This window comes from Xiphophorus maculatus, chromosome 19 (assembly GCF_002775205.1).
Source record: "Xiphophorus maculatus strain JP 163 A chromosome 19, X_maculatus-5.0-male, whole genome shotgun sequence".
Classification (NCBI taxonomy): domain Eukaryota; kingdom Metazoa; phylum Chordata; class Actinopteri; order Cyprinodontiformes; family Poeciliidae; genus Xiphophorus; species Xiphophorus maculatus.
In genome coordinates, this window is record NC_036461.1 from 7950247 (window position 1) to 7970832 (window position 20586).

Consider the following 20586-nt stretch of genomic DNA (forward strand, 5'->3'; position numbering starts at 1 on the left):
TCTCCTAGATCTAAAATGCCTCTTTACCTCATCCAGCATAGGAATTTTTAATCTGCACTCATGTTATGTCTTCTTGGTCATATACATTTGCTTTGTGATGAAAAAACATGTGTGGGACGACAACACATGTAATCTCTGACTGAGGTATAAGAATGTCAGGTGTTGCAATAGCATCTGTAATGTTTGGGGTGTGACGCAATTAAAATGTTATTTTTTGTTGAAATGTCAGTGTCAGAACCCAGATTTCAGGCCACATGAGCAGTAATCCTTACTTTTGTACGAAATACTGGCTCCCAGCAGAGAACAGAGCTGGAATGTAATAATCCACTGAGAAACAGGCTTTAGTTTCCCAACATCAGCTCTCTGATTCTTTATTCTGTTCAAACAGGATCTCAAGAGTTTTTACTGTTCTGCTCTTTAGATTGTACTATTAGTTTTGGTTTTGATTTTTTTAAAACAAGTCAAAAGATGGGGATGGACTCAGAGGTGAACAGTTCTGGTGATGTTGCACCATACGGAGGAAAAAGTGCTTTCAGCCAAATGGAGCACAACATCGTGGCTGGATATCTGATAACTGCAGGTAGGAAATGGACATCATCTGTGGAATTTCATAGATATAATGCTAGATAAACTGAACAGCTGGCAGAAACAGAGAAAACAATATGTTGTGTGAAGGCAATGAGTTTATTCAACAATATGGAAAATGGTCACGTCATTGGAAAAACAAAGAAAAAGTTAAGTTGAATATCTATGGTTTCCACATAACATGAAACTAAAGTTTATTACTCTCCTATGGTCTAAATGTTAAATACATGCCAGATCGACCCTTTGTGAAAAAATTGATTCTCCCCTTTAACAAATTTATGACAAAAATAATTAAACTGATTAAAAATAAGGTTCCTCAAAAAACGACTGTAACATTCTCTTTATACAGTGTAGAATATTATTAAGCTATGTGGAGGAATTTTAGGACTCAAGTCAAGCTGGATAACTGATCTCTAGCCCTTCAGAAAGCCATAGTTCCTACATAGTCACAAAACCTCTGGAAAAGTAGCAAGTGTGCTTTTATTAGATAGAATGGAGAAAGAAACTGGGGTATGGGAAAAACTTTTGAAAATTAAGATTTTATTCCTTCAATTTAAGAAGAAAGTTTTAAGAAGAATCTCAAAACAGTAGGATGATTCTTGCATTGATTTGAATTTCATTTAGATTTTTTATCTGTCAATTATCATATCTGAACTTGTTTAGAAAACCACCATTGTCTCGTTACATGATTTAACAAACATACAGATTATAAAGGCCAACTGAAGGAGTATTACTTTGTATTTGAATGTTTGAAATGTTAGACATTATGAAACACAAATCTGAAGGAAGCCTACATGGCCATGCATAAAGAACCATAATTGAATTACAACAGACAAAACCACATTACGAAAGGATCACTTTAGGCAACACTTGTCAAGCTTTGTAATTCGGAGCTCAAAAACGTCACCTAAAAATTCAGTATGCTGAAAACTACCTTCATAGAAAGCTTTTGCCTCCTCCACTCTCAGGTGTCATCAGTTTGGCCAGTAATATCGTAGTTCTGCTGATGTTTGTAAAGTTCAGGGAGCTCCGCACAGCCACTAACTTCATCATCATCAACCTGGCCTTCACTGACATTGGAGTGGCTGGTATTGGCTATCCTATGTCTGCTGCCTCAGATATTCATGGAAGCTGGAAGTTCGGCTACACCGGATGCCAGGTGAGGAAACAAAACCAGAAATTCACCCACACATTACACACAGTTTCTTCTACTTTACTTTTCTGTAATCTTTTGATGTGGTTTCTCTGGATTTTTGTTGGTTTTTTATTTCAGATTTTTCTTTTGGACAAAAATTATTTTTTTATGTTTTTTTTCTGTCTCGTCATGTAAAATTAGAATGGTTAACTGGGTTTATTCTAAGCTACCAAGACTCCGAACAGTGAGCAGACTGTCACCTCAGCTGGTCAGCTCAGGTCACGTGTTTGGACTTTCTTTCTGCAGATTATGTTTGTTTTTGTGCAGATTTTGTCAAACTTATGTTTTATTCCTTTCAGGAACACACATGCCATAAGATGCAAGCATGCTTTCCCATATGAAGAGCTAAAACTAGTTTGTGTGTATTTTTAGTAAACAAGCTTATGAACTGTTAAGTGATGCTAAACAGATTCAGTAAAAATGTCCTAATAAGCATCAACGTAGAAAATCCGAGTTTGAACTTTTTATTTTGCTTCTGATTTTAGATATATGCAGCCCTCAACATCTTCTTCGGCATGGCCAGCATCGGCCTACTGACTGTGGTTGCTATTGACCGCTACCTCACCATCTGCAGACCAGACATCAGTACGAGCCCACTTTTTCCTCTCCAACTTTTACCTTTAGTTGAGCCATGTAGAAGGAAGAAACTCCCTTTGTCAGCATCCAAACCTAACAAAAAAGATAGTAAGATGTCAAATTATATGATTTGAAGGGCAAAATACATTTTACTGTTATACAACTAAAACCAATAAAGCCAAGAATGTCCTTACCATTCCACATTACAGTTAGGGACAGCTTTTACTGTACTGTTTTTTTAGTACTTTAGGCATGGTCCTCCATGCCTATAGTAGGCAAAATGTCCATAACAAAGCTTTTGGACATTCCGGTTCCTGTTGAATGTATTTGATGCCATAGAACATGTTAAGTGATGGCAGTGGCAACTCCAACTAGTGTTACTCTGCAGCCTATCTGCAGCCTTGCAAAAGTATTCATGTCGATTAAATCTTTTCAAAGTTGGTCTCTCTTTAAAATCAGAGAGATCTACACTAATTTATGTTTTTACATCATGTCAAAAGCCAAACTGGAAGTTGTCGACAGAATTGGCATTGTAGATAAAATCAGTCAAAATAATTAATCAAAACAAAAATCCCACTTTCAAAAAGTTTCAAAATAGAAAGGAAGATTTGAAATTAATAAACAATCCAGATTTTATATTCTTCCCTCTCGCTCTTGTTGAAGTTCTTTGATTTTGTCTCTAAAGGTCAGAAAATGACTGCTAGGTCTTACAACATCCTTATTCTGGCTGCCTGGCTGAATGCTGTGTTCTGGTCCTCCATGCCTATAGTAGGCTGGGCAAGTTATGCCCCTGACCCCACTGGAGCAACGTGCACAATCAACTGGAGACAAAACGATGCGTGAGTTTTCAGAAGTGCATATCTTGTTTTTTGTGTAACATAGATTTACTTCTTTATAACACACCTCTACTTTTCCTTCACAGCTCCTTCATCTCCTTCACGATGGCAGTGATTGCAGTAAACTTTGTGGTTCCTCTGTCTGTCATGTTTTACTGCTACTACAATGTGTCTGTCACCGTGAAGAGGTACAAAACCAGTAACTGCCTGGAAAGCATCAACATCGACTGGTCTGACCAGATGGACGTTACCAAGGTAAATCAGCTTTGCTTTTCCTAACAGCCTGTTTTAAATACACAACATGGACACTATTTTGTGTGAGTATTGAAGGTGATGAATCACTTGTGAGCAGACATTATTTTAGAATTTTAGACATGTTTCCACAAATGTGTGGTGGTCTTTTTACCTTTCTGTTCAGTTTATCCCAAATCAACTAAAAGAAACTGAAGTTCAGAGTCTGTGCTGCTCTGTTCTTGTTAAATCAATGAATTTCAAGATGGATTGGGGAGAAGTAAGCCAAAAGAAAGTCAACTTGTCTGAGTCTGAACTCATGGTTATCAACAAGGAAAAGATGGAAAATTTTCCGCTGGTAATGAAATAAAGTATCTTGGTATATATATATATATATATATATATATATATATATATATATATATATATATATATATATATATATATAGATAGATTTTATTTTTTTTTTAATGGTAGGATGGAGCAGAAGAATGGATTTGTGATTCATCCATATTAGTAGTTTGGTTTTGTTCTGGTGTGTCATGTTGTATAAGAAGCTGGGCAGAAAGATTAAGCTCTAGATTTACTAATTTAGCTACATTCCAGCCCTGTGTAAAAGAGTAAAAGGAAAAGACCCCAGACACAACCAAATGAAATATTCACTGCATAGGCTGGATGGGCTCTCAGAGTCAAGGTGGTTTGGAAAACTGATCTGGATGCCCCTGGCAGACCTACAACACACTGGAGGGTCAAGTGTCAAGGGGTTCCCAAAATGGAGGCATCTGGTAAAACAAATGCCTGTGTTTTGTTGCTGGAACTTTTACCTCTATAAGTAGAAGACTAAATAATAACTAATAAAATTATGCAGACCATCATTTGAGTCACTGTCATAAACTTGTGAACTAAAAAAGTAACTCCTAAGAATTTAATTTATGAGGTTTTGAATTCAACAAATTCATTGCAGTTCAGTAACTACAGCAACTAAAAAAGATCCTGACACTCCCTCTTCCTAGCAAACTATGCTACACATAGTTTTTTTTTAATATGTAGCACTTAGACATGTTTTTTTGTGTGAAAAATGTTTATTAAGAGTGATTTTAATCACAATTATTTTCTATAACAAGTCATAGTATGTTTCAATTGGTAAAAACAGGCATTTATTCACATGGAAACCAAATCAGTGTTAAAGTTAAGACTTTTGTTATCTGTGTTCCTGCCTATAGATGTCTATTATAATGATCATCATGTTTCTGGTTGCCTGGTCTCCCTACTCCTTGGTTTGCCTCTGGGCATCATTTGGTGACCCAAAGACCATTCCTGCCCCGATGGCCATTATTGCTCCTCTCTTCGCAAAGTCCTCAACGTTTTACAACCCCTGCATCTATGTTATTGCCAACAAAAAGTGAGTCTTTTCTTGACTGAACAAGATTATATTTGAGGGTGTGTTCTGGCACTGTAAAATATTTTTTTCCTGCAGGTTCAGGAGAGCCATCACTGGGATGATTCGATGTCAAACAAGGCAAAGGATTACAATCAGTACACAGGTTCCAATGACAATCTCCCAGCAGCCTCTGACCCAGTAATTTAAGGCCTATATACCTAATCTAACTATATAGCTATTTAAATGTACCTACATTAAAACCTTAAAATAAACATTTATGTAATCCATTTAACAGTATTTGACTATTGCAGCTGTTTCTCTTGGTGGATAACCAAATACACTGTATTTGAATACATTGTATTCAAATACACTTTCTATTTTCACTTATAAAATAGAAATTTTACAATTATTACCATTATCACCATTATTATTTGCTGTTTTGTCCCATTTAAATCAATTCATAGATTTTATACTCATTTGCAGTGTATATAACTTTGCTTTTCTGTTACATGAGGATTTTTATAAATTTTATGTATGGTGACCAGCACAAATAGAATAAAGATAAATGTGGCTCAAGAATCTAAATCTGAAGTGACAACCAAAACCTCCTGTAGATTGGTGCCTTGCATTTTGTCAACAAAAAGTGACCAGATGACTATAGATGACTAAAGTGGGGAGTCATCAATAGAACGCATCGAACAAATCTTCTACCCAAACATTGGTTTAACACTAAGCATGTAAAAAGTAAACAGCTAAAAATTCCCTGTAGCAAAACTATTGACATGTTTACAGATGTAATACTTTACTTCACCATTGCATCCAAAAGTTTGGATTTTTATAAAACATGCATGATTAAACATTATTAATGGCAAGGCCCCTTTCACTGACAAGTTATTCTGTTAAGTTGACATTGTGTCAGTCTTTGGTTATGGCAAACCTTTTCACTCCATTTTTTGTCACCAAAATAATCCAACATGGCAACAAGTAAATTAGTCCATGATTTGTAGTTGACTAGTAAAATGGATCATATTCTAATATAAATAATATAATATATAACACCATTAACAGATCTTAAAGAAAAGTAGACAATATGTTATCTTAAGACCTCTGCTGACAGCGGAACAACAGCTCAGAGGATTGGAGATATTTTTCAGTACGGTCTATAAGTCTGATATGTTTAGCTTGTTTCCATCTTCTCCTTTGGGGGAACATTGTCTGGCCCATAATGTGCCTTCGAGGTGGATGGGACATCAATGTTGGGGTCACCATTGTTGGCTGTGTTTATTTGGTTGCTCTTGCCGAGGCTCTTTATGATGCTCAGGTTGGTGCGGGCCGTTTCCATGAAGCTGTTTTCCAGCAGCCAACCATCAGATTCAGAGTCAGGGTCTCCCTGCCTCAGCATGTTTTCCAGGGAGGTCTGGAGGTAACGAACACCTGTCAGCACTGACAGCTAAAACAAAACAGAAATACAATTAGTGACAAAAATGGAATACAGATAAAGTTTGGATATGGTATGCTTTAATTATTTCTAGAAGAAGCTAAGATTGTCTAAATATAAAGATTTCTCTAAAACAACTGTGGGTACAGGGAAAGTATATTTACTCCATGTTGAACTTTTGTTTGTTTGTTTGTTTTTTACATTTTGTCACATTACAGTCCCAAAGAGTTTATTTTTTTGTATCTGTATCAATCTGTATCTGTTTTCTACAGGAACAGAGGTAATGAGATTTGTAATCAGGCATTAATTTAAAAAGAGCCAGTTAGAGGCTACAAAAGCCATGAGACTAGGGCATATGGAAACACTTTCAAAGCACATTCAAAAGTGTTCCTGTCAGCCTGTTATATTTAGGACACAAATCTATTACTCAGTATAAGTGGCAAATTTTGAAAAGTGTTCAGATGCTCTTCATGCAGACTAAAAGAGCTGAAGAAATTTTGCAAAGAAGAATGGGCAACATTTCAGTATTTAGATGTGCAGACAAATTCAAAAAGACTTCTATGTTGAGTAATGGCAGCAAAATCTGGTTCTACAAACAACTATGCACAACTTTCATTTGCCTGTTTCATAAAATCCCAATAAAATGCTTAATGTTTGGTTTTGATATGTGACAAGTTCAAGAGGGACAAATATATTTTCAAGGTAAGGTAGCTATATAGTGTTTCCTTGCCTCAAAGAGCCAGGTAATGAGGACTGTAAGGCCAATGGACTGCATAATGTGGGTGTAGTACTCCAGCAGTGCCTGTCGGCAGCCCTTCATCCACAAGTTTTGGTCCTCGGTCTGATGCTCATAGTTGAAATGGGCCGAGTTGTTGGTAATCTGCTGCTGGATGCAGGGCCGAGGTGAGTCGATATTGCAGCAGCTGAATGGGACTCCATCCATCAGGTACTTCCCCTCTACATTACTTCTCAGTCGACTTGAGAGCAGGAAAGGGATAAAGTTCAGTTTTTATTGGTCAATTTGGTGCATTTTTCTCTGATTGTTTATGCAGCCAAAAAAGCCATGCAAACTAACCTGAACTTGTGTGAACAAAAAAGCCTCCTTGTTTAATTATGAATAAACTGTGATTAAGACAGTTGGGGTGCTACGACAGGTCGAAGGGCTCAAACACACATGTTTAATAAAGAGCTGGTTTTGGAAAAAGAATAAAACAGGTGGTGAGGAAAGAGTATCAATGTAAGAAATAGTCTCAACTTTTGCCTTACTAAACAGATACTATGCCTAAGAGCCAGATTTTTGTCAGGAAACAAACCATGAGCTCTCAATTCTTCCAGAAAAAGGGTTTAAATATTAATCTAGAAAATATTTAGTCTGAATTCATATGTAGTTTAGAGAACACTAGAATTAAATGCAACTGTTAAAAATGAAGTTGTTTCTTCTATCAATCTTCAACTATTGAAAAAAGAATGGCATGGTTCAACTGTAAAATGTCAACATTAATCTGTCATTTATTCTGAAGAACAGCTCTGTATTGCTGTCTTTTTTGTCAAGTTTTTAAAATGTTGCAACGACATACTTTACTTACTCTATGACTTCCTTTTTGGACATGTCCAGGTAACGGTTGCTTATCCACTGAATTTGAAACCAGTCTTTGTAGCCGCTGTTCCCACAGCATTGGAACTGTATCTGCAGTGTGTCCACAGTGTGTTTCAGGAAGCAGCGTCCTGGCATGTCTGTGTCTTTATAGAACCTCATAGCCTGCATCAGGCCCAGGTTCAGAGCCTCCTCCAGCTCCCAGTGCATGCTGTAACACATCAGAGCCCCCACAAGCACGCACAGGGTGAAAAAGAAGGTGCACACAATGTAGGGCAGCATGATCAGCTTCCAGCGCAAGAACTTGGTGGAGTCCACACAGTCATAGCAGATCTTCCCACCCAGGAAATTGATTATACAAGCAATGAGGCCTACAGCTATCAACATGTTGGGAACATACTGGATGTCCTTCTCTGCCATCAGCTCTTCACGCTTTTTGAGCTCCACCTTGAGGAAGAGCCCCAGGCTGAACAGGATGACCCCTGTAACCACTGAGATCCAGTTGAGGATCCACAGGATCTGGGCCAACTTATCCCTCCTGGTCTTAGTAAACTTTACCTTTAAAACTGCCATTGTTTCTATATTTAGTAGTTATTCCTTAAAGGTGAAGGTGGGATTAATTGTGGGATGTAAGTAGATCTTGGAAAAGGAACAGTTTATCCTCCAGAGGGGGCAGCGGACTGAGGGGAGGGGGTTTGGTTGTAGGTTCTCTGTCGGTCCTTTCATAAGCAGCTTACTCCAGTCGTCGTAATTGATATAGTGTAGACGCTGCATTATGGTCATACTGAAGAAGGCTATAGTAAAAAACATATAGATTATCAAATAAGTATACTGTCTCAGAAAGGAAAATAGTGATCAATAAGCAGAATGACAATTGACAAGGTTTTTATAAGCATGGATTATCAACATAACAACCATAACTATGATAAACATAAGACATAAACATAAGATCAGTATCTCTTAATTCTATTAAATGTGTAAAAACAAATCATTCCCATTATGCTTACTTAAATATTATGCAAAAACTCTTATTTAGGAAATATTTTAAAAATATTTAAAAAGATCTACAGCTATGCTCACCTTCATGTTCTCTGCTTTTGTCAGTAACACTTGATGTCATCCTCATGTTTGCCTATTTTCTCCATGATGTCCTCATTCTTTGTTGAGGGAGCCGAGTGGTCATACTGACACAGGTATCACAAGGCAGCTACGGGAGCATCTGAATGAGACCGGCAACCAACACCTGACCCTCCACATAATCTCCTTTTAATCATTAATCGGCCCTGGGCCCCTCTAGGGATTTGCACCCACCTTCTGCCACCTATGCAAATCTGACAGTCTCAGTTCTGTGAAAGTAATAACAAGTAGCGGGTAAGCATGTAGATTAAAATTCAAGAACAGATTGAACACTTGTCTTTCTGTTTCCAAGACATACTTTGTGCTAAATAATAAGCATGTTGTATTTACTCATTCCTAATATTCTTATGAAGGTGAAAAGTGTGGTTGAGAGTTTCAGTTAGACATAGTTAAGCGTTAAAGCACTGAATGTTGAATATTTCCAAAAAGACACAGTAAAATACACCAAATGTCATCTAAATGTAATTGAATATTTGAATATTTAATTAATTCATATTAATTTAAAGAAATTATATATCAATATACTGTGTCTACTGTATGTTGCCCTGTGGCGCACCAGTGACTCTCCATGGTGTACCTCAGCAATCACTTGATGATTGCTGGAGAAAGGCAATCCTTGATGGGTCCTCCACGACTTTACAAGAATAAGCGACGGATGGATGGACAGACAGATGGATAGACAGATCAATCTGCTAACCTGAAGATTTGCCTTCAGAAGTCCTCTACTTTAAATAGTAAACAGTCTCAAACATGGCGAAGGGACTTACACAAAACTAAACTAAAATTCCTAGAACTGTACATAATCCTGCACTCAATCTTATGTGATGGATGATAGTGACAGCAGTATTCTGTGGGGATGCATTTCTTCAGCTATGAAGAAGTGCCACTAAACTGCATGGAAGTTTTTGGGTAAAATATGACAAATGTGAAAAAGTCAAAAGAATATCAATGCATTTTTATGGTACTGTGGGTAAGTATTTTTTATATTCTGCTTGTAAATTAATGACATATTCTAGAAGGAAGTTAACAGAGTACTTTGAATGGCTGTGCGACTATTTGGTGCTTTGAGATTTTGAGAAATAGTACACAGAGGCAAACACAAAGTCAAACAGGAATACTTCCTTCCCTTTATAATTATTGGATTCTTCGTTTGCAGTACTCCTGACTGCTAGTCCGGAGATGGCGCGACTCAGCCAATGAAATGTTAACAGAGAGAGATTAGTGGATTAACATCTAAGAAAGTAGCTTGGGTGAAGGAAAACATTGCTGCAGCCACTGCGGTTGTTTGAAAATCCACATGACACAACTTAGAGCACTCACTGCTCTGCTCAGACCGAGGAAATTCCATCAACATTCAGTAGACAAATAACCTCCTCTATTGCTGAGTAAGTACTGAATATATAACATTTTTAGATTTCAGAACAATTCTCACAACCTCCATGCTTTAATCTGCTCTTGAACAAGCCATTGATCTAATTATGTTTAAGATAGTCTAAGAACATTACATGTTATAGGTTTGTAACACCTGAAGGACTTGTGCCTGAATTGTATTATAAATCTCCTTCTACTTTCTCGGTCTTTGAGGATTGTATATGACCATTGTTTAACCTTAAATTTTGTAATAAATACACTCAGATAGTGGTGAAGAGATGGCAGAACTCTGAAAAATTGTTGTTTTAAACTCCGACAAAATTGACAGGCCTGTATAGTAAGGTCACCGATTATTATGGCCATCAAAATGTCTGACCAGTGTCAGTTTGGCTATTTCAGGGTTAATTTTGCCTGTAAATCACCATGTGAAATTCCTTATCCTGCTGTAGAACCCAAGATCTGACATTTAAGATCATGTTGGAGGGTCAATGGTCTGAAGCTTTGCGTGCTAACAAAATCAGAACTATCTTTCACTGGCTGAAGAACCTGAATATTAAAGGTACATAAAAAATAGAAGAAACCTCTGATCTCTATATACTTCGTGAAATATTTTATGGTAGAAGGTGTGTTGTTTCATTAAACTTTACAAAGGTGATGCATGTTTGGAGGAACATCTACAAACCTTCGGCTCCTGGCTACAGAGGACATCAGAATTCACAAAAAAGGAATTGTTAACCTTGTGTAAGTATTTTGTATTTGGCAATTTATATGTGATTTTCAATGGTAGATATGTTGAAAGACATGGCTTTCAATATATCAAGATACTTATTGACAAATGTGAGACAGTCGTCTGTGTGCTGCTGCCCACTATTTTCTCCCAATCTCTTTCTTTACTGTTAAATAATAAACACTAACCTTAACTAAGGGAAATAAGGCAGACAGTGTTTCAGGTTTTGATGAGTTCTAATGTGCTCTCATGGATAAGTTGATTATTTTGCTTGGCCCAACAGCTTTTGGAAGCTTCACAACTGTTCCATGTTTATAACCCTTTCCAAACAAATTAATGTCTATTGTTTCTCTTATTTGGGCAAGATGTTTTTCTTATTTTGTGGATTGGAAAGGTAAAAAAAAAATCTGCTCTCTTCCTCCAAATTAATGAGTAAAAAGCACTTTAAATTGAATATTTTGTGTTAAACCTATTTTATTTATTTCAAGTTATGTAACTGGGCACTGCCACTTTATCAAATGTCAGTTCTGAAAAAAAAATCCCACAAATCCAAAACATTCATAGTTTCTTTTTTCACCCAATAGGTTTCAGTCGTTGTCAGGGTGTGTGGATGTTCCTGGATCGGAGCTCCTTCACTGAAGTACACATCTTGCTCCAGAGGCTACAGAACCTCCTCATCTTGGTTCAGTGGTTGAGAAAACAACAAGGTCCATTCAGCAACAAGACGGATCAGCTTGACATATTCTAATCATTCCAGCACTAATGTAATCTTTTTTGACTAATTTCCAATTAGGTTTGAAGGCTCCATGTATGATCTGCAGGGACGCACAGCACTCATCGAATGGCAGACATGCCTGTTGGAACCAAGAGCTCTGCACTCTGAAACAACACATTTGGCTGGGTCGGCTGGTTCAGTGGTGGGGCATTATGGGGCTTCTGCCCAGGTTACCTGGTACTGATGTATTTGTAAATGGATGAATTGACATGATAGAAAGCAATCACATCGCTAAAGACTTTTGTGTTCCCTGTTGTTGCTGTCAGAAGCCCAAGAACTGAAACGTATCTCTCAGATGTGGAAGGAAATGGAACTCAGCCATCAGGAAATGTGTCTTAAAACTGTTGGGTAACACCACTGCTCTTTTCCTGTAGAGATTACAAATATTCTAATTCTACTAATATCCTTAAATTTATCCTTAAATTTTGGTATCCTTTCTTTTTTCCCCTATTTGAATTTAGGTGGAATAAGAGAGAGATGGAAAGATGTGGCTTTTTGATCAAGGGCATGGTGATGCAGCTGTCCAAAAGACATGGGTGTATATGGACTTCTGAAGACTGCACAGATCAATGCTACCCTCCACCTTCTCTTCACTCACTTCTGAAGCTTGTCTTGGTTCCTTGTATTGACAACATGTTGGTCCAGGGTATTGTATCCAGTCAGCAATATGTCTAAGAACTCATTACATGGCATTTAAATGTACATTCCTTTGCAAAACTTTAACATTTTCACATTTTGTCATGCTACAACCTCAAATCTCAAAGCATTTTGATTAGATTAGATTTAATAAACTAGTGGAATCCAATCCTGGAGTTTAGACCTAAAATATTACAGCTTATAGGTCAAGGGTTTGAAATTCCAGTCCTCGGACAGTCATATCTTGGTTTGCAGATGTGCCATTATTTCAGATTAGCATGGCCTTTATGATGCTGTTGGTTCATTGATGTTCCCTAATAAACCTCTACTGACTTCACAGAAACAGCGGGATATGTGGAAAAACAATTAGTTATTATGATGGACTACTTTGTATTGGTCTATCATTTAAAATCAAAATGAAATACATCGAAGTTTGTGGTTGTAGCTTGGCATAATGTTGCAAATAATTAGTGCAGTCACCATGGATTATGGTCCTTAATAAACTCATCCCAGCTATTATACTTCATCCTGGATGTGGCTAACTTCCTACAGTGCAAAGACAACCTTCTGCAGTCTTTTTGCCATGCTTTCACAATCCCTCACAGATTTTCCCATCAAATCAAAGCCTTCTGGATGTTTGATCATGGGCGCACAAAGGTACTCATTCAAGAACAATGAATTTGTTAAAATAGAAACAAATAAAGATGCATTTCTCTTTGGGTTCTATCATTTATATTTAAAAATAACTTGATTTGCTAAATAAAGCCCAATAAACTTTGTTCCTAGGCCTCCATGGAGCTCTTGTTGAGTCCCAAAGCTGCTGTCCCTCAATTCTCCTGGCAACATCGATGCATTATCATCTCTCTGCTGAAAAGCAAGCAGCACCACATGGCACTGAAGTATCTCCAGTGGACAAAACCTCTCATAGAAACCATAGAGGATGCAAAACTTTGTGCAGAAGTGTTTCTTCTAAGCAGGTGCTCTCTTAGCTTCTTTACCAACTGAGTAATGTCTTGAATTATTGCTTGGCTGTTTAGTCATTCTGTTTCTCCACCTACACAGTTGTCTGTCTGATGCTTGGGCTTTGTTGAAAAGAAGCCACACAGAAAATGAGGATATGGTCATGTACTTCCTCCAGGCCTGTAAAGGTGTGAATCTACATGTTGAAGCTGTAAAATACATTTGCCATGGATGCCACGTGGGTTAATCTACATTAACTCATAAATACTACTTTACTTCACACTGCTAAGGCACACTGCTAAAGCAGCTTTTCTAACTCTTGATCAGGGTGAAGAAGACTGCAGCAAAGTTGAAGTATGTATCTTGCAGCAGAAGAATAAAGGTAAAAAGACATTTAAAAAATGCATCAGATGTCGAAAAAGGTGAATTGCATGTAAGTCTTGTTTTCTTCAGATTGTTTTAGTGAAATGATACCCAGCCCACTGTCTGCTACACTGTATCAGAATCAGGCGGAGAGAACGTCTTCAGAGGAACTGGTCAAACTGGTCATGAAGGCTGTGACAGAAGTGAGAAAACCAAATCCCAGCATAAGGTACTGGGGCTTCTAAATTATCGTAAACCACACATCAGTGACACGGGAGCATGTCAATAACTAATGTAATAATAAACTCGGGGAAGCTAGGAGAAAAAAACAACAAACGGTGACAGAAACAGATGGATCTGACTCCAAAATTAAGAATTATTTGTGATGGGGTTGAGTACTACAACATTAGGTGAGGAAACATTTGCACAAATCCTCTGTTGAAATGAAAAGCGGAGAACTTGGAGACATAAAAGAGAGCATTGCAAATCTAAGAACACAAAACCTCCTTCCAGACATAGTGGTAGTAACATTGTCAAAAGGTTTCAGTGGTGCACTGCATTAAGAGGATGGGATAATGAAAATAACAAAACTCAATTTACTCAATTTAGGCTGCATCTAGTATAACGTCCATGTCCATCATGAGTTTATGTAATTTCTGATCAGCACTAAAGCTTTGTGTTCCTTATTACAGTGAGGTTGTGTGGCCAAAGAAACCAAAGAGAAAATCAAACAGCAGAGAAATATTTCTGTCAGTGCAGGCTATGCGCCGCCTCACTCCAAGCCCATTCTCAATGGAAGCTGTGAAAGAAACCGAACAAACAGCAAATACAGAGGATGGCCAAGGGGAACACTGTGCTCTCCATTCTGTATGTAGTTTAAGTCCCCATAGTTTTTTTTTTAATGCATATGTATTTTCAAGTGGAACAGTCACAGATCTTTGTGTCTCTGTTACAGAATCAATCTGAAACACCGGATATTCTGACTTCTGAGAATCAAAGGTCTTTGTCTGCTCTTTCTTTCTCCTCTGCCTCATCAGCACCTCTGTTGAAACATCCTCACTTCTTTGACAGCACCATAACTTTGCAGAGGATTTCAGCTTTTCTCACTGATCAGGAGATCCAAACTAAAGAAGATGATGAAGACGATGAGGACAATTTCACCTCAGTGGATGATTCTTTGCCACAATGCTGGGAGCCAAAACTGTCACCAGATGGCGCCACAGAACAACTTTCCCTCTGTGACTTAGATAAAAGTTTAAAGTCCCAAGATAAAGTAACAGCTTATGTTTTGCAAGGTGGAGAAAATGACAGGAAGTACACACCAGGAGAGCAAGTTGCTGATGATTCTCCCAAAATGGCCACTTCAGGCTCCCACAAAAGGGAAGACCAGTCAGATGGTTTTCTGGTGATATCAGCAGACCAGGTGGGCACAACTCACAAATATGAAACTGCATATGTTCTGTTGTCTGTCTTTTACTGCACATTTTATGATCAGAAAGGGGATGAGCACCACCAGCAAAAGGAAGCTCTGGGATGTGGCATTCAAGACTTCTCCAGTACACCATCAACAACCCTCCAAGATCCAGTGACTGACCTGAACCAAAGGTTGGTTTCAGAGGACAACACTGGCCCACCAACAATTGGTAAGCAGGACATCTCAGGTTGTAGCTCCGAGCCACCCTACAGCATCATATCACTTCTACTCTCTTGACTACTGAGAATTCCTCTGAATTTAAGTGTCTCTGGAAAATAAAGCATTTTTTAGATTGCTATACTTTTTTCTAACAACACCAAGTAGTCTGATTGTATTTCCCCTTTTCAAGTTTCATCCACACTGCCAGATGAACTGTTTTTGCCCTCTTCTCTTTAATCAACAATTCCAATTGTTTCATAGTCCTGGGTGAAAAAAGTATTTCCACCAGAAAGTCTGTACCCATCTACCTCCACTTTATCATACACAGGTTCTCAAGTAGCCAAAGGGCTCATTCCATCACTGTTCTGTTCTACCATTATATTTCTTCTCAAAAGATTTTTTTGTCCAATGAAATCAAAATTGGTTATAATTTATCTGTTTCATGCTTTCAAGATTTAAGGTCTTCTAGCTTGAACACATATTTAACTGTGAAATCATATATTGCAGGAAAATAAATTACTTTGAGGGAATGCTAATTAGTTCTTTTGAGAGATGACTGAATCACAGAGAAATTGTTGTGCTGCTCAAGGGTTAGAAATACAGGTAGCAGCACCAAAAGGATGGGGACTGGGGAGAGATTGGTTTCCTTAACCTTGCTGCGGCAGCCATTCATCCATAAAACACCCCCTATTTCTCCACTGCATTTCCCCCACCCCATATTCTATGCATGTGTGTGTGTGTGTGTATGGGGGAGTACCTTACAGCTCTGCAGATGCACCTCTTTTGATCACAGCTGGGCTTGTTGTCCCTCACTCATGCACATCTTTATAGCTAAGTCAAAGCTCAAAGACATGAGACTGGTTAAAAATTATGAGAATTTTCTTTTTTTACCCAATGGTTCATCTTATGTGATGGTTTCTTTTAAAAGGAACTTTTATGCTCACACAATGCTGGCATAAAAGCAATATCTTCAACATTTACCTTTCCCAATTCATAGTTTTCCTTCTACTTGCTCACAGATAACACCACGTCTTCCTGTCTGCTTGGCCCCTCATTCACCAACAGACTGGCCAACGTCACTGATTTCTCTGCAAAGCAAACAGATGACAAACAGGTACTTTATTTTTTTCAGATCTTCATATACAGAGACGTTGTCATCAACGATGCGAAACATTATCCGACCTTTAGGGGGCACTATTGTTCTAGTTAGCTACTTGGTGTTGCTGGGATGAGCTCATTTTTAGGCCCTTGGGATTTCTCCTCATCACAGCCCAGCAGGTGTCCTCTTTACTCCCCTTCATCCGTTGTTCTTCTGTCCTCCAGCATAAACATTACTGCTTTTAAAATCTCCCCCCACAATGATGTCATTTTTCAAACAGAAGTGCAGGTCACATTGTTGCTTTTGTACATTTGTTAAAAAATAGATGTGTCCTGCCCAGTCTGACTAGTTTCATATGGATTTTGTGCTTTTTCTTTGACCTAGAGGACTAAAGGACTCACTGGTGGTTTAAGATGTGTGGACCTCAATTTTTATGCTGATTGGGTAATGAATTATTAGGGATGTTGTATTATTATGAGACCAGAAGTATGTCCACACAAAGCTGTAGTTCATTAAACTGTATGGTTAATAAAAAATAACTACAGATTATTAACCTAACTGTGGTGCCCTGCAAAATATGTTGAAATTTACATTTTGTCATCGAAGAACTTCATTATATCTTTTCAGTATTTTGTTTGCAAGTAATGCATAATATTTAAGCTGAAGTAAAACAATACACAGTAAAACAATACACACACAATACACAATACACTGCAAATTAAAATTCTGAAACATGTGGTGAGGATTTATACTTAGCCACCTAACACACACACACACACACACACCTACACACGCATGAAAACAGCAGATCAGGCAATCAGCCTAAAGATGAAACAGAGCCCTGAGAGTCGAAATTGAATTGGTAACACTCACAGAACAGCAAACCATCTCTGGAATACATTCAAAAAGCAATTGGTAAGCATACATTTGAGACAATACAATTAGAAAAATAACGGTTCTACTCCAGTTCCTTACTCAAACCCTGTTTTACTGCTTGTAAATTGTGAATCCAGAATGATTCTCTTTGTAACAAGTCTGTGTCTGTCATGCCTTCTTTTAGAAACAGACGTTTAATTTTCTTGACATTTAAAGATGACCAGCTGTGTTAAAGTGTCTAGCCACAGGGAATTTCACATCTTTATCCCAAATATTACTTTCGTGTTCAGAAATGTCTGACTTTTGTTCAGTTTCACCAATCTATCCAGAGCCGCACAGGCATTTCTGTGAATAAGCTATATTATATTAATATGGTATTTGCAACTCTTCTGGAGTTCCCACAGGCATCTTGACTGATCCTCTGATTATTTCCTTTTCCAACTGTTAGTATAGATTGACATCTATGTCTTCATAAGCTTGTAGTGCTAATGATGGATTGAACTGACTTAAAAGACATGTTTGAACTTAACTCTGCTTTAACTTCTCCACAATGTTGTCCTTAACCTGTCTGCTGGATTCCTTGGGCTTACTAATGTTATCTAACAAACCTCTAAGGCCTAGACAAAACAGCTGTATTTATACTGAGATTAATGAACATGCAAGTGGACTGCACTGATTAGATGACCTTTACAAAAGATTTGTTGCAATGGATTTTATGTAAGCTAATTTTGAAACTAAACTTTCTTTTGGTTTGGAAAACCCAAAAGAAGGATATTTAAATTAGTAAATGTAGAAGTGCAAAATAAAAATTTAAAAATCTGGATTGAAACTGCACTGCTTGCTTAAAGAAACATGCAGCAATGTAGTCCTGGCCACTGCTACAAGTTAAAATATTCAAGGTTTAAGGTGAGATGAATGGTCTCTATTAGGGGCATTTAATCAGTGGTTGGCCCAGTGCATCCTTTCTACTGCACCCCTCAAGGGGAAAGATTAATGGGTACAGGATATTTCATTAAGCCCTTCACATCACTGCTCAGGATATGAGGCTGTAATTGTGTCTGTTTTTCATTCTTGCTTTCTGTTACAGGCAGAAGGAAAGGAGCTTGCAGGTTGGAAAGGGAAGGCTCCACAACAAAGAGTCATGAGTGGAAGAACACAATCCAGAAAAGGCAAACGAGTGAAGAGAACATGATGAAAATAATGCATGAAAAAAAGAGTTTTTTGAAGACATGAATCTCGTTTATATATCATGAACTCACACTCTGTAACACTGACCGATCAACTAAACATTGGACATACCAGCAACATGCAGTACATATTTTCTTGAATGTTTCTCAGAACTATATCTGAAAGTGTCACAAACATTATTATATATATATATATATATATTTTCACCATTGTCTGTTCAATATTAAAATGAAACATGCTGTTCCAGATAATAACACAAATACACCACATTAAAAATCCACTGATGTTATCTTTGGAAGTGATTCCACTCTTTACATTCTTTGCTGGCTTCCCCCATGAATGGAAAAAAAATGTGATGTTTGCTTTGCAACCATAGTATCTCATGAAAAATGGATGACCTCCCAATGCTTTCTTCAGCCCATTCCCCTCTATATTTACCCAGAGTCCAGGGAATGCATTTGGGTTAGCATCCCTCCCCTTATCCCTCTCTTGTTCGGGTGAGTGAATAACTTAACACATATTTCAGGTTGACACACTTCTCCTGCGGATCTCCCCTGGGCGCCCAGTTCACGAGCCCACACGTTGTATTATTTAAAAATGGGCTTTGGAATTCTGCTCATGTAATTTCCTCTTCGGGCTTTTTTTAAATTTAAGACTTTGCCCTTGCAGTTGTTGTAGCACTTCTGATACCAGAGGTTGTCCAAGGTCTAATCAGGTAGGACATCAGCTCGACTACATTTAGTTAATTTTGTGTTGATTTAATTTATTTATATTTATTTTTTGTGTCGATTTAATTAATTTTTTAAAAAGGATGAATCCTTCTCTTTCTAAATTAGCGATACTATTGCATAATTAAAAAGTCAAAACAGATTTATGCATATTTCCCAGGATTTAGATTTTTTGTTACAAAAATGTCACTATATCAATTTAAGATGATATGAACAATCAATGGGGATTGCTTTCCAGTTGAATGAAATTTAATATTAGTAAATTAATAAGCAGCCATCCAGGTTAATTGGAGTAAACAGGAAAGACAATCAGAGGTTCAGATGTTGGAATGACTCCTCTAAGGACCGTTCCAGTGGTGTCCAAAGTCAGTCCTGGAGGGCCGGCATCCTGCATGTTTTAGTTCTCTCGCTGGTGGTAGCAACAACCTTTTCAGCATGTCAATGTTCTTCTTAAGCCTTCTAGTGAGCCATCATTGGACCCAGGTGCATCAAAACCAACCATATTTTGTTTTGACTAAATCTAAAGTCCAGAGCATCCATTAAAAGTTACATTTTGGGAAAAAAAAAACTTCTGCAGCTGAAAGATGAATTTTGTATGGGGTGTGTACAGTGCATAGTATTGGTGTACATTTGTTGTTTTTATTTTTATTTTTTAAATTAAACTGTAAAAGAAAATCTCCATCCCACACTTTTCTGTTATATACTTTTCAGAAGCCTTTAAAATGATATGACAATACCATAAAACTGCCTCAGTTCTTTGGAATCAAATCAACTTTAAAGCCTAAACCTCTCACACACAAACATAACTCAAGCTAATCTGTGAGCTGATAAGATCATGAAAATCAGAGTGCAGAGCTGCAGCAAAATGACAAGGCCTAAATCACACACCAGAGAGATAATGTAAAATACTGCAGTTCGTATGATGGATACAAATAGCTTCCTGTTATCTCTAAAACACACATATAAATACTTGTCTTTATGTTGTATTGAATACTGCAAGGCAAACTACAAGAATGATGGTAATGGATCCTGGTTTGAAAAGACCCCTGATGATGAAAAAGCTATAGGTTCACATTAATGGCATATTAATTAAAATAACTCTGTATTTGTAAACCCTTTTGTTGCAGAATGTAAAACTTGAATCTTTTGACATTTTGCAACAAAAAGGTTTACAATTAAAGCTGGTGTTCATAACGTGTCTGCAGACTAGAAGCTGGGATTTTTGCCCACCGGAGGGCGCTGTGAGAAGGCAACGTC

General features: G+C 37.6%; 3 protein-coding genes across 3 annotated transcripts; 2 read left to right on the forward strand and 1 right to left on the reverse strand.

Moving 5' to 3' along the window:
* The first annotated feature begins 350 nt into the window (after positions 1 to 350).
* rrh (retinal pigment epithelium-derived rhodopsin homolog) lies at positions 351 to 5027 on the forward strand. Its single transcript, XM_005797786.2, has 7 exons — positions 351 to 580; positions 1554 to 1744; positions 2266 to 2365; positions 3042 to 3195; positions 3279 to 3447; positions 4647 to 4825; positions 4901 to 5027. The coding sequence occupies exons 1-7, from the start codon at positions 469 to 471 to the stop codon at positions 5004 to 5006; spliced, it is 1011 nt and encodes a 336-aa protein (XP_005797843.1). The 5' UTR covers positions 351 to 468; the 3' UTR covers positions 5007 to 5027.
* A 946-nt stretch (positions 5028 to 5973) lies between these two features.
* LOC102224915 (photoreceptor outer segment membrane glycoprotein 2-like) lies at positions 5974 to 9007 on the reverse strand. The gene is made up of 4 exons (XM_005797785.2): positions 8917 to 9007; positions 7829 to 8630; positions 6973 to 7219; positions 5974 to 6254 (listed from the first exon to the last, which is right to left on the reverse strand). Exons 2-4 carry the CDS (start codon positions 8407 to 8409, stop codon positions 5982 to 5984), a joined length of 1101 nt encoding a protein of 366 aa, XP_005797842.1. The 5' UTR covers positions 8410 to 8630; positions 8917 to 9007; the 3' UTR covers positions 5974 to 5981.
* A 1196-nt stretch (positions 9008 to 10203) lies between these two features.
* On the forward strand, positions 10204 to 18762 carry LOC111612187. The gene is made up of 18 exons (XM_023352481.1): positions 10204 to 10358; positions 10794 to 10903; positions 10996 to 11085; positions 11656 to 11778; positions 11865 to 12023; positions 12113 to 12194; positions 12308 to 12497; positions 12996 to 13139; positions 13269 to 13459; positions 13545 to 13680; positions 13770 to 13824; positions 13896 to 14034; positions 14498 to 14672; positions 14761 to 14804; positions 14877 to 15228; positions 15301 to 15448; positions 16458 to 16552; positions 18501 to 18762. Exons 2-18 carry the CDS (start codon positions 10819 to 10821, stop codon positions 18603 to 18605), a joined length of 2313 nt encoding a protein of 770 aa, XP_023208249.1. The 5' UTR covers positions 10204 to 10358; positions 10794 to 10818; the 3' UTR covers positions 18606 to 18762.
* The last annotated feature ends 1824 nt before the right edge of the window (positions 18763 to 20586 follow it).